At 43.0% G+C, this 13316-nt stretch overlaps 1 protein-coding gene across 1 annotated transcript in view; it reads left to right on the forward strand.

The window, feature by feature from the left end:
- RIMS3 (regulating synaptic membrane exocytosis 3) overlaps positions 1-13316 on the forward strand; it is a 182657-nt gene that overhangs the window by 13093 nt on the left and 156248 nt on the right. Inside the window, exon 2 of the mRNA XM_077296067.1 lies at positions 7347-7579. Within this exon, the coding sequence (XP_077152182.1) occupies positions 7363-7579 (217 nt within the window). The 5' untranslated portion in view covers positions 7347-7362. The remainder of the gene's footprint in view (positions 1-7346; positions 7580-13316) is intronic.

A 13316-nucleotide genomic window follows, 5' to 3' on the forward strand; every position in this document is an offset into this window, starting at 1 on the left:
GTTTCATGTCTGACTTGCATCTACTGTACTGTCTGCTATCCGTTGTGTTCATTTGAATGTTTTCTCATTTTCTTCTCATTATTCATGCAGAAGTGATAAGAAATACAACAAATTATCATAATTAAACTTACGTTATTTAGTACATCATTAAGATGATCCCTTGCAGAGCATAGAACAGATAATTCATACTATTGTCCAGAGCAGTCAGATATGAATAATGCATGACATCACACAAATAACACTGACAGGAACAGCTACATTGTCCTCTTTTATGGCAATACAGGTGCTTCTCACAAAATTAGAATATCATCAAAAAGTTAATTTATTTCAATTCTTCATTACAAAAAGTGAAACTCATATATTACAAACGGAGTGATCTATCTCAAGTGTTTATTTCTGTTAATGTTGATGATTATGGCTTACAGCCAGTGAAAACCCCAAAGTCATTATCTCAGTAAATTAGAATACTTTTTAACACCAACTTGAAAAATGATTTTAAAATCCGAAATGTTGCCCTACTGAAATGTATGTTCAGTAGATGCACTCAATACTTGGTCGGGGCTCCTTTGGCATCAATTACTGCATCAATGCGGCGTGGCATATAGGCGATCAGTCTGTTGCACTGCTGAGGAGTTATGGAAGCCCAGGTTGCTTTGATAGCAGCCTTCAGCTTGTCTGCATTGTTGGGTTTGGTGTCTCTCATCTTGCTCTTGACAATACCCCCCATATTCTGTATGGGGTTAAGGTCAGGCAAGTTTGCTGCCCAATCAAGCACAGTTATACTATTGTTTTTAAGCCAGGTATTGGTACTTTTGGCAGTGTGGACAGGTGCCAAGTCCCACTGGAGAATGAAATTTCCATCTCCAAAAAGCTTGTAAGCAGAGAAAAGCATGAAGAGCTCTAAAATTTCCTGGTAGAATTCTGCGCTGACTTTGGTCTTGACAAATCACAGAGAACCTACACCAGCAGATGACATGGCTCCCCAAACCATCACTGATTGTGAAAACTTCACACTAGACCTCAAGCAGCCTGAATTGTGCGCCTCTCCACTCTTCCTCCAGACTCTGGGACCTTGATTTCCAAATGAAATGCAAAATTTACTTTAATCTGAAAACAACACCTTGGACCACTGAGCAACAGTTCAGTTCTTTTTCTTCTTGGCCCAGTTAAGATGCTTCTGGCGTTGTCTATTGGTCAGGAGTGGCTTGACACAAGGAATGCAACACTTGTAGCCCATGTCTTGGATACATCTATGTGTGGTTGCTCTTGAAGCAATGAATCCAGCAGCAGTCCACTCCTTGTGAATCTCCCCCAAATTTTTGAATGGCCTTTTCTTAACAATCCTTTCAAGGCTGCGGTTATCCCGGCTGCTTGTGCACCTTTTCCTACCACACTTTTTCCTTCCACTCAACTTTCCATTAATATGCTTGGATACAGCACTCAGTGAACATCCATTTAGCAATTACTTTTTTGTGGCTTACCTGTTGTGGATTCTGTTTTTGGGCTCCCTCTGGTGGTTACGGCTGGTACTGGGTGACTTTGGTGGGTTGCGGTCTCTGCTTTCCACCTGTCCATCAGAGGCTGGGTGTTTCCTATTTAACCTGGCTTTTCTGTCATTCCCTTGCCGGCTATCAATGTACTCAGATGTGCTCAGTTTGGTTCCTGACTACCTGCTCCCAGATCTCTCAGGATAAGCTAAGTTCTGTTTTTTAGTTGTTTGGTTTTTTTGTCCAGCTTGCTAATTATGACTCTATGCTAGCTGGTAGCTCTAGTGGGCTGAGGTTCTCCCCATGTGCCATGAGTTGGCACATGGGTTCTTGTAATCTCAGGATGGTTTTTGATTAGGGTTTTTTGCTGACCGCTCAGACCCCTTTTGTATCATTCTGCTTTCTAGTTATAGCGGGCCTCATTTTGCTAAATCTATTTTCATCTCTATGTGCGTGCCTTCCTCTCATTTCACCGTCAATACATGTGGGGGGCAACTACACCTTTTGGGGTTCATTCCTCTGGAGGCAAGCTAGGTCTTTATTTCCTCTGCAGTGCTAGTTAGCTCTTAGGCTGGCGCGTGGCGTCTAGAATCAACGTAGGCACGCTCCCTGGCTATTTCTAGTTGTGTTTGTCAGGAGTAGGGCAGCGGTCAGCCCAGGTTCCATCACCCTAGAGCTCGTCCGTTATTTATGTTATTTTGCTTGTCCAGTGCGATCCCCAGCCATTGGGATCCATGACAGTATAGCCGGCCGCTTCATCATGCCCCTGAGAGAGGGCTAATAAAGCCTTTTCAGCCTGAATCTCCAGGTTAGGTTCCTCATAGAGCAATCCCAGTGCCAGAAAAAACGCATCCACACTGAGCAATGCAGGATCCCCTGGTGCCAATGCAAATGCCCAATTCTGAGGGTCGCCCCGCAGGAAAGATATTACAATCTTAACCTGCTGAGCAGGGTCTCCAGAGGAGCGAGATTTCAAAGAAAGAAACAATTTGCAATTGTTCCTGAAATTCAGGAAGGTAGATCTATCTCCAGAAAAAAACTCTGGAATAGGAATTCTAGGTTCAGACATGGGAGTGAAAACAACAAAATCCTGTATGTTTTGAACTTTTGCAGCAAGATTACTCAGGCTGGAAGCCAAACTCTGGACATCCATGTTAAACAGCTAAGGTCAGAGCCATTCAAGGGTTAAGAGGAGGTAAGTAGCAGAACTAGCCCGATTATTAAGGGCAAATTCGGCCAGTGGCAAAAAGGCAACCCAGTCATCTTGATCAGCAGAAACAAAACACCTTAAATAAGTTTCCAAGGTCTGATTAGTTCGCTCCGTCTGGCCATTCGTCTGAGGATGGAATGCAGACGAGAAAGACAAATCAATGCCCATCTTAGCACAAAACGTCCGCCAAAATCTAGACACAAACTGGGATCCCCTGTCAGAAACGATATTTCTCCGGAATCCCATGCAAACGAACCACGTTCTGAAAAAATAAAGGGACCAACACAGAAGAGGAAGGCAACTTAGGCAAGGGTACCAAATGAACCATCTTAGAAAAGCGGTCACACACAACCCAGATAACGGACATTTTCTGTGAGACAGGGAGATCTGAAATAAAATCCATGGAAATGTGCGTCCAAGGCCTCTTCGGGATAGGCAAGGATAACAACAACCCACTGGCCCGAGAACAGCAAGGCTTAGCCCGAGCACACACTTCACAAGACTGCACAAAGGTGCGCACATCCCTTGACAAGGAAGGCCACCAAAAAGACCTGGCCACCAAGTCTCTAGTACCAAATATTCCAGGATGACCAGCCAACACAGAAGAATGGACCTCGGAGATGACTCTACTGGTCCAATCATCCGGAACAAACAGTCTTTCTGGTGGACAACGATCAGGTTTATCCGCCTGAAACTCCTGCAATGCACGTCGCAAGTCTGGGGAGACGGCGGACAATATTACCCCATCCCTAAGGATACCAGTAGGCCCAGAGTCTCCAGGAGAGTCAGGCACAAAACTCCTGGAAAGAGCATCTGCCTTCACATTCTTTGAACCTGGCAGGTATGAAACCACAAAATTGAAACGAGAAAAAAACAACGACCAACGAGCCTGTCTAGGATTCAGACGCCTGGCAGACTCAAGGTAAATCAGATTTTTGTGATCAGTCAAGACCACCACACGATGTCTAGCACCCTCAAGCCAATGACGCCACTCCTCAAATGCCCACTTCATGGCCAAAAGCTCCCGATTACCCACATCATAATTGCGCTCGGCGGGCGAGAATTTTCTAGAAAAGAACGCACATGGCTTCATCACCGAGCCATTGGAACTTCTCTGTGACAAAACCGCCCCCGCTCCAATCTCGGAAGCATCAACCTCAACCTGAAAAGGAAGTGAAACATCTGGTTGACATAACACAGGAGCAGAAGAAAACCGGCGCTTAAGTTCCTGAAAGGCCTCCACAGCCGTAGGAGACCAATTAGCAACATCAGCACCCTTTTTAGTCAAATCAGTCAAAGGTTTAACAACACTGGAAAAATTAGTAATGAACCGACGATAAAAATTAGCAAAACCCAAGAACTTCTGAAGACTCTTAACAGATGTAGGTTGTGTCCAGTCACAAATCGCCTGAACCTTGACGGGATCCATCTCAATAGTAGAAGGAGAAAAAATGTACCCCAAAAAAGAAATTTTCTGGACTCCGAAGAGACATTTTGAGCCCTTCACAAACAGAGAATTGGCCCGCAGGACTTGAAACACCTTCCTGACCTGTAGAACATGAGACTCCCAGTCATCAGAAAACACCAAAATATCATCCAAATACACAATCATAAACTTATCCAGATATTCACGGAAAATATTGTGCATAAAGGACTGAAAGACTGAAGGAGCATTAGAAAGTCCAAAAGGCATTACCAAATACTCAAAATGGCCCTCAGGCGTATTAAATGCGGTTTTCCACTCATCACCCTGTTTTATCTGCACAAGATTATACGCACCGCGAAGATCTATCTTAGTGAACCACCTAGCCCCCTTAATGCGAGCAAACAAATCAGTCAATAATGGCAATGGATACTGATATTTGACTGTAATCTTATTCAGAAGGCGATAATCTATACAAGGCCTCAGGGAACCATCTTTTTTTGCCACTGGCCGAATTTGCCCTTAATAATCGGGCTAGTTCTGCTACTTTGGTCTCTCCTTTCTTTTGTAATTCGGGGTTTCATCCTCGTTTTTCCTCTGGTCAGGTGGAGCCTTCGGATTGTCCTGGAGTGGACGTGGTGGTGGACAGGCTACATCAGATTTGGAATCAGGTGGTGGACAATTTGAAGTTGTCTCAGGAGAAGACTCAGCAGTTTGCTAATCGCCGTCGCCGCGTGGGTCCCCGACTTCTTGTTGGGGACTTGGTGTGGTTGTCTTCTCGTTTTGTCCCTATGAAGGTCTCTTCTCCTAAGTTCAAGCCTCGGTTCATCGGTCCTTATAAGATCTTGGAGATTCTTAACCCTGTATCTTTTCGTTTGGATCTCCCAGCATCGTTTGCTATTCATAATGTGTTCCATCGGTCGTTATTGCGGAGGTATGAGGTGCCCGTTGTTCCTTCAGTTGAGCCTCCTGCTCCAGTGCTGGTGGAGGGAGAATTGGAGTATGTTGTTGAGAAGATCTTGGATTCTCGTGTTTCCAGACGTAAACTCCAGTATTTGGTTAAGTGGAAGGGTTATGGTCAGGAGGATAATTCCTGGGTGGTCGCCTCTGATGTTCATGCGACTGATTTGGTCCGCGCCTTCCATAGAGCTCATCCTGATCGCCCTGGGGGTTCTCGTGAGGGTTCGGTGACCCCTCCTCAAGGGGGGGGGTACTGTTGTGGATTCTGTTTTTGGGCTCCCTCTGGTGGTTACGGCTGGTACTGGGTGACTTTGGTGGGTTGCGGTCTCTGCTTTCCACCTGTCCATCAGAGGCTGGGTGTTTCCTATTTAACCTGGCTTTTCTGTCATTCCCTTGCCGGCTATCAATGTACTCAGATGTGCTCAGTTTGGTTCCTGACTACCTGCTCCCAGATCTCTCAGGATAAGCTAAGTTCTGTTTTTTAGTTGTTTGGTTTTTTTGTCCAGCTTGCTAATTATGACTCTATGCTAGCTGGTAGCTCTAGTGGGCTGAGGTTCTCCCCATGTGCCATGAGTTGGCACATGGGTTCTTGTAATCTCAGGATGGTTTTTGATTAGGGTTTTTTGCTGACCGCTCAGACCCCTTTTGTATCATTCTGCTTTCTAGTTATAGCGGGCCTCATTTTGCTAAATCTATTTTCATCTCTACGTGCGTGCCTTCCTCTCATTTCACCGTCAATACATGTGGGGGGCAACTATACCTTTTGGGGTTCATTCCTCTGGAGGCAAGCTAGGTCTTTATTTCCTCTGCAGTGCTAGTTAGCTCTTAGGCTGGTGCGTGGCGTCTAGAATCAACGTAGGCACGCTCCCTGGCTATTTCTAGTTGTGTTTGTCAGGAGTAGGGCAGCGGTCAGCCCAGGTTCCATCACCCTAGAGCTCGTCCGTTATTTATGTTATTTTGCTTGTCCAGTGCGATCCCCAGCCATTGGGATCCATGACACTTACCCTCCTGATGAAGTGTGTCAATGACTGCCTTCTGGACATCTTGTCAAGTCAGCAGTCTTCCCCATGACTGTGGAGCCTACTGAAACAGACTAAGGGACCTTTTTAAACGTTTAGGAAGCCTTTGCAGGTGTTTTTGTTAATTCTTCTGAGATACTGACTTTTGGGTTTTCATTGGCTGAAAGCCATAATCATCAACATAAACAGAAATAAACAATTGAAATAGATCACACTGTAATGGCTCTATAAAATATATGAGTTTCACTTTTTGTATTGAAGAACTTAAATAAATTAACTTGATGATATTCTAATTTTGTGAGAAGAACCTGTATGTATCTGTTAGACTTGATTTCTACTAGATGAATACAGACGATTTAGAAATGAGCCCCATACGTCTGCTGTGGTGGCTATCAATAGATAAAGATCTCAATGATTTCATGCAAAACAACATTTTTCTTTGCAAATACATGTTATAGTTTTGCGTCATGATACCATAAAAGGGTGCATTTACACTGGATGAATTTCGCGAACAAGCTTTACTAGGAATGTTCGTTTCACGATAATTGGACAGTGTAAACCGTCTCTCAACCATCCAACAGACAAGCAAAATACTTTTTTATCTGGAGAAACGATTTTCAAGCTCAGTGAAAAGTTATCATTCTCAGCAGCATATGTGCATAGAATAATGCATTACCGATCGTTCTGTGCGCACAGAATGCTGTTGACCTGTCTAAACAGGCCATTAAACAACGAACATGTAACCGATTGATGGTCTTTTATTGGCTGCCATTAACCAATGTAAACAAGTGCTAAGACTTAAGGTTTGTTTACGCTGGCAAATGGCGTCCGTAAAATGACCACCAATTGGTTACATGTTTGTAGATTGGCGATTGTGTAACAGCCTGCTCATACAGGCCGAATGCGCAGAACAATCAGTAATGGATTGTTTTGTGCAAATAAACTGTCATTGATCTCTTTTACATAGCACAGGTCCTTTTTACAAAACACAGTGTACTGCCGAGAACTATGATGTTAAGCAAACTTACAAATCATTTCACCTGACGAAATAGATCATTTGTCGGGTAATTAGCAGTTTGCTTAAACCAGCTGATTATCATGAAACAATTATTTCTAGCAACGCTTGTTTACAATAACTAGCCAATGTAAATGCACTCTTATTCTCCATGTTACAGGAACAAGTGTTATTTTGTAGGCAAATAAGAGTTTTATCCTAATCTTATCTTTTGCTTTCCTCATATGTGAAGATCCTCCCTCCCCAAGATGTTCAACGGAGAGGCTAGTTCCTCGTCCAGAAATGTCATGCGCAGCTCCAGCATTAGCGGAGAGATGTACAACCTAGAGAAGGGTACGTCAGTATCTTCAGATGCAGCTGGTGGTACAACAACAAAGAAAAGAAGGTCAAGTCTTGGAGCTAAGATGGTGGCAATTGTGGGGCTGTCTCAGTGGAGTAAGAGCACCATGCAATTGAACCAGCCTGGTGAGTTAACTTTAAATGTGTTACATGTATATAATATGAATTATGAAATCTTATACAATACAGAACAAATGTGCTAATGGATCACTGGAATTACTAAGAGTTTCTATTTGCTTTTCATTTTAATTAAAATTTATAATTAAGCTTCATTTTACCATTTATTTATAGAGATATTGTGTACAAAAATAGTAGTTGAGTAGTATTCTTAATACATTAACGCATTGTGATCTGAGACAGAATTCCAGACTGTATTGTATTTTAGAGCTGTATTCACAATTCTTTTGGTTCGAAAGATTAAGTGGATGATTCATCAATGCTTTTTTGGCAGGAAACTGGCGTAAAAGTTTAAAAAAAAATTCACAAAATCTGTGCGCAATGTGGAGTGAGAAAAATGTTGCAACTTTTAGCGTTTTCAGTACGCCAGTTTGAATTAGCTCTGTTGAATGGGTAGACAAAACTTTTAAACTTATCTCTTGAAACATATATACCTGTAAATCAACTCTAATTGCTTCTCTAAAAATATATACTGTATATCCCCCAAAGGTGCCAAAAGGTCTCTGACTTAATGGGTCATGGGCTACACAAGAACTTTGAATGTGTCTTGTACTGTCTGGTGCCATGACATTAGCAGCAGATCCTTAAAGTTCTGTAAATGGTGAGGTGATACCTTCCACAGATGCCCAACCGTCCACATGATGTAAAAAAAGGGATTCATCAGATGAGATCACAATACTTCCTGGTCCAGTTTGGATGCTCCTTTGCCTACTGTTAGACCTTTTGGCCATGGTCAACATGGGCACCCAAACCAGTCTTCAGCTACACAGCCATGCACATAGCAAACTACAATGTACTGTGTGTACCAACAACTTTCTATATTCGCCGGCAGTAACTTTTCCAGCAATTACCTGTAGTTCTTCTGGTGTGCGGTAGGACCATAATAGATAGCATTTGCTTTCCACATGCATCTGTGAGTGTGAAGCACATATAAACTATTTGATGTTTCACCAGTTGTCCTATCTTCCAGTGCTTGTGATAGGCGCTAACCAATTTGTATCAGAAATACCCCATAAAACCACCGATTTTGGAATGGCTTTTACCCAGTTCATCTAGCCATCACAATTTGACCTTTGTCAAAGACTCTCATGAACATTGGTCATGAGAATAGGCCTTAAGTTCAAGAAATGACTGTTTAATTGCTGCCGGATATACACTCACCGGCCACTTTATTAGGTACACCATGCTAGTAAGGGGTTGGACCCCCTTTTGCCTTCAGAACTGCCTCAATTCTTCGTGGCATAGATTCAACAAGGTGCTGGAAGCATTCCTCAGAGATTTTGGTCCATATTGACATGATGGCATCACACAGTTGCCGCAGATTTGTCGGCTGCACATCCCAAAGATGCTCCATACAAGGCAGGATGGATCCATGCTTTCATGTTGTTTACGCCAAATTCTGACCCTACCATCCGAATGTCGCAGCAGAAATCGAGACTCATCAGACCAAGCAACGTTTTTCCAATCTTCTACTGTCCAATTTCGATGAGCTTGTACAAATTGTAGCCTCAGTTTCCTGTTCTTAGCTGAAAGGAGTGGTACCCGGTGTGGTCTTCTGCTGCTGTAGCCCATCTGCCTCAAAGTTCGACGCACTGTGCGTTCAGAGATGCTCTTAGGCCTACCTTGGTTGTAACGGGTGGCGATTTAAGTCACTGTTGCCTTTCTATCAGCTCGAACCAGTCTGCCCATTCTCCTCTGACCTCTGGCATCAACAAGGCATTTCCGCCCACAGAACTGCCGCTCACTGGATTTTTTTTCTTTTTCGGACCATTCTCTGTAAACCCTAGAGATGGTTGTGCGTGAAAATCCCAGTAGATCAGCAGTTTCTGAAATACTCAGACCAGCCCTTCTGGCACCAACAACCATGCCACGTTCAAAGGCACTCAAATCACCTTTCTTCCCCATACTGATGCTCGGTTTGAACTGCAGGAGATTGTCTTGACCATGTCTACATGCCTAAATGCACTGAGTTGCCGCCATGTGATTGGCTGATTAGAAATTAAGTGTTAACAAGAAGTTGGACAGGTGTACCTAATAAAGTGGCCAGTGAGTGTATATCCCACCTTTGACAGATATCATTGTAATGAGATAATCAATGTTATTCTCTTTACCTGTCCATGGTTTTAATGTTATGGTAGATCGGTGGTCATTGCTAAAAAATGAATGTGTATTCATCAAATAAAATGTGCTAGAAATGTGGAGTACATTGAAGTCTTTCTTGATTTGATTCTTTGATTACTTATCAAAAATGTTTGGTTAATAGGTTATTACAAATATGCCATAAATATTGCTAAATACGCCATAATACAACTGTTACCGTAACTCCCATACAAATTAAAGTACACGTGTGGCCACGACTCCATTCATTCTCCACCTGAATGCAGACAGATGTTAACAGCCTGATCAAAGTCAACCAAGAATTAGTAAGGTAGTTGCAGGTCCCAGGTGATTGTTTAGTGTTCATTTTTCCTTTTTGTATAGTGTTTTTCCTACAATGGAAATGATAGTGTGTCCCAATATGATGGAAAGTGGTCAATGTCTTAAATATATAAAAGGCATGTACTTTTCTTGCGTGAAAACACACACATATTTTGACGCACATGATTTTTTTTTTCCTAATATTTGCAACTCTTTGCTTTTTTTACATTTTTGTTGTTCATTTACAAAAAAAGTGGATTTTTTTTTTTTTTTAGAAAAGTCGGATTAAGAGCGAGAGGAGATTGAACCTCCTACAGATCGACAGATTTTATTTCACTTCAGAAATCAGTATCTAGAGACATACATCTAAAAAAGTCTTACATTTATTGGTCTTGAATTTCCCTTTAAATCTCTTCATTTAAACTAATCAACCAACTATGCTGTTGTCAGGAACTTTTATCCTACTTGAGCAGATGTGCATGAACATTTATTTACCTTGTCACAAAAGAAGACTGATATCTATGCTATCCATGCACTTTAAAACTGTCCTCATAATTTGGGTATGGGTGTCCCTTATCTACTCTGAAAGCAGATGTTAGTGAGTCGCCCAGCCAGGGCAGTGGGGTACTCGGTACTGGGTCCGGTCTCAAGGGGGATGTCACGGTGGCTGTGACCCGGTCCGTGGCCCTGGGGCTCAATGTTAAAGGGAACGGTCTTTAAAGGGGAAAATGTTTATGAGTCTGTCGTGACGCCACCTGTGGTGTTTGGTCAGTAGTGGGACCGACGCTGCGTTGAAGGGGTCCCCTAGGGGATGTTGTGGCAGCACAGGTGTTACACTTCCCACAGGTGAAGCGGGGTCCCCAGGGGTCCTATGGTGTAAGGTGTGGATAGTATGTGCCGGTGAATAAATGGAGGAGACAAGTTGTAAGTCTTTACCTGGTTTAAAGCAGATGGTAGGCCACAGTCCAGGGCATCGGCAGCAGGTACATTAGGAGTCCAGGCAGTCCAGAGACAAGTGGAATCCCCTGGGCAGGTCAGTTTGGGGGCCTTCCATTCTGCACTTCCTGTGTCTGAGGTCCCTGATGCCACTAAGTGCTCCAAACAAGGTCCTAGTTGTTTCCCCTGTCCTGGGACAGGTACCTGTATGGTAGGCAGCTTGAGCCGTCCCTACTGGGGGTCTCCGCATGGTGACTCCAGGCTCCAAGGTGCTGCTGTACCACAGGTGTGTATGGGCAATGTCCGTGTAATCCTATGCCCTCCGGTTCTGCTCTGTGTCTTAGAGTTTCCACAAAAGTCTTGGGTTCCTGGTACCCGGCTACTGTGCACCGACTCCTTGGAGGCCTACTCGTAGCCTCCTTGAGTCCTGTATCTCCTCTCTGCTCCCTTCCTGTCTGTCCTCGCTCACAGACTCTCTGTACAGACTGATCTGCACTCACTGGTCTCCTGGGACCAACTGTCTGACTCCTCCTCCAAACCAGGATCTTTATTGAGGGAAGCTGCCCTAAAACAGGGTTTTGAGCTCTTCCTCCTGGCCTGGATTTGGAAGGTGTTGTGTGTGTGATAACCTGCCAAAGGGAATGTCAATTGTCTCCAGGCATAGCACTACCCTCCCCGAGAGGATGGCAGCACTACTGTGGTACCCGAACTCCTGGGGTGCCACATTAGGAGAAAGCAGGAGTGAGGATATTGAATTTACCAATCCGATCCTTTGTTCCCTTGGATGAATAGCTACTGCTAAAGAGTGCATTCAGAATGTCACCATTTTTGTAATTTCCATTTCTGGTAGTCAGAAACAAACTAGGACTTTAATTCAGCCCTGGAATTTCAGAGCACACAGACCCACTCACTGTGCAGTGAATGTGATATATGTTTGTGAATGTGTGTGTTATGTGATCAGGATGTATATCGCATTTACAGAATACAGATTACTGTAAACTGTCATCTACACACATTCACAAGTGAAACTATAAGGAATATGATTTCCCTCTAGGATAGTTTTCACTTCTTTTGAATGGAGGAAAAGCCATTTGTAGTAGAGAACTCCATGATCTCTGTTACACTCAGTGAAAAAAACAAACTAGCACATGCAGTTACACTGTCTCTGTTTTTATCTGTGCATGAATCGCTAGTAAGGGTGAATATAAGAAAAATTGTATTACTTCTTATCCAACAAATCTAATTTTTCTACGCTCATGAGCCACTTCTTCCTGTGTCTCTCTCCTGCTTCATAAGGTCCGCATCCACTCTACAAAATAGCTGAAATGCATGTTGGTGAAAACAACAGTTACTGCCAGCACAGTGAGATGTCATGTTATACAGCTTGTCATACACTATGGAGCAAGGAGGAGAAGTGGGGAGCGCTCAGCACAGTAAGAGACTAGCAAATGTATTTCACTTCAGTGCTGGATTCACAGCCACACAGCCCAGTACTGCTGCATAATGTCATCCATGCAGCTAATGCTTTTGTCTCTGTGTTAAAGAGAAAGAAGAGCAAGAATCCATCTCTCATTGAGTACTATGTAAGGGATACATCATAGCAGCTTGTCCCCATCCACTAGGTCAAAGAGAACTGAAAGCTAGAGAGAGCCTGCAGAGCATAAATCTGGTGAAAAATGTTGGATATAAGTCATATAATGGCCACAGATTGTGTTATTACTCATGTATATACAAATAGCATCTAATTGACAAAAGCGAACTAAAATTACAAGTTCACTTTAACCCTTTCAACCATGGTTGTTTCTTCCTTTTTGTTTTTCCCTCCCCTTCTTTTTTATTTTTCCATCAATATTGCCGTATGATAGCTTGCTTGATTTGCTTTGATTTTGGCACATAGTGCACTGGAAAACGGGAAATAAATTCCAAATGCAGTAAAATTGCAAGAAAAGTGCAATTCCACGATTATTTTTTGGGGTTTTTATTTACCATGTTCGCTATATGGTATAACTGATCTGCTATTATGATTCCCCAGGTCAAACAGGTAAGCAGATAGTACCATAAATGAGGTGGCGTTTATACAGACCCATATACATGGAGAGGATAAAGGTAAGTAGTAAGTATAAGTATTACAATTCAAGAGTATGGGGAAGCATAATTCAAAGTGACAGGCATATATCAATAGCAGTGTAAATGCGTAGACAGGGTGACCATCAAGGAAGCCACATCTTGGCAGTAGAAGACCAGTAGTTGGGGCCATGGGTGTAGTAAGTGATATACAGAAAGGCACACCTATGTAAGGGGATACATACCGAGAAGCTTCTGTGTTGAATGC

The sequence above is a fragment of the Ranitomeya variabilis genome, chromosome 3, assembly GCF_051348905.1.
Source record: "Ranitomeya variabilis isolate aRanVar5 chromosome 3, aRanVar5.hap1, whole genome shotgun sequence".
NCBI lineage: Eukaryota > Metazoa > Chordata > Amphibia > Anura > Dendrobatidae > Ranitomeya > Ranitomeya variabilis.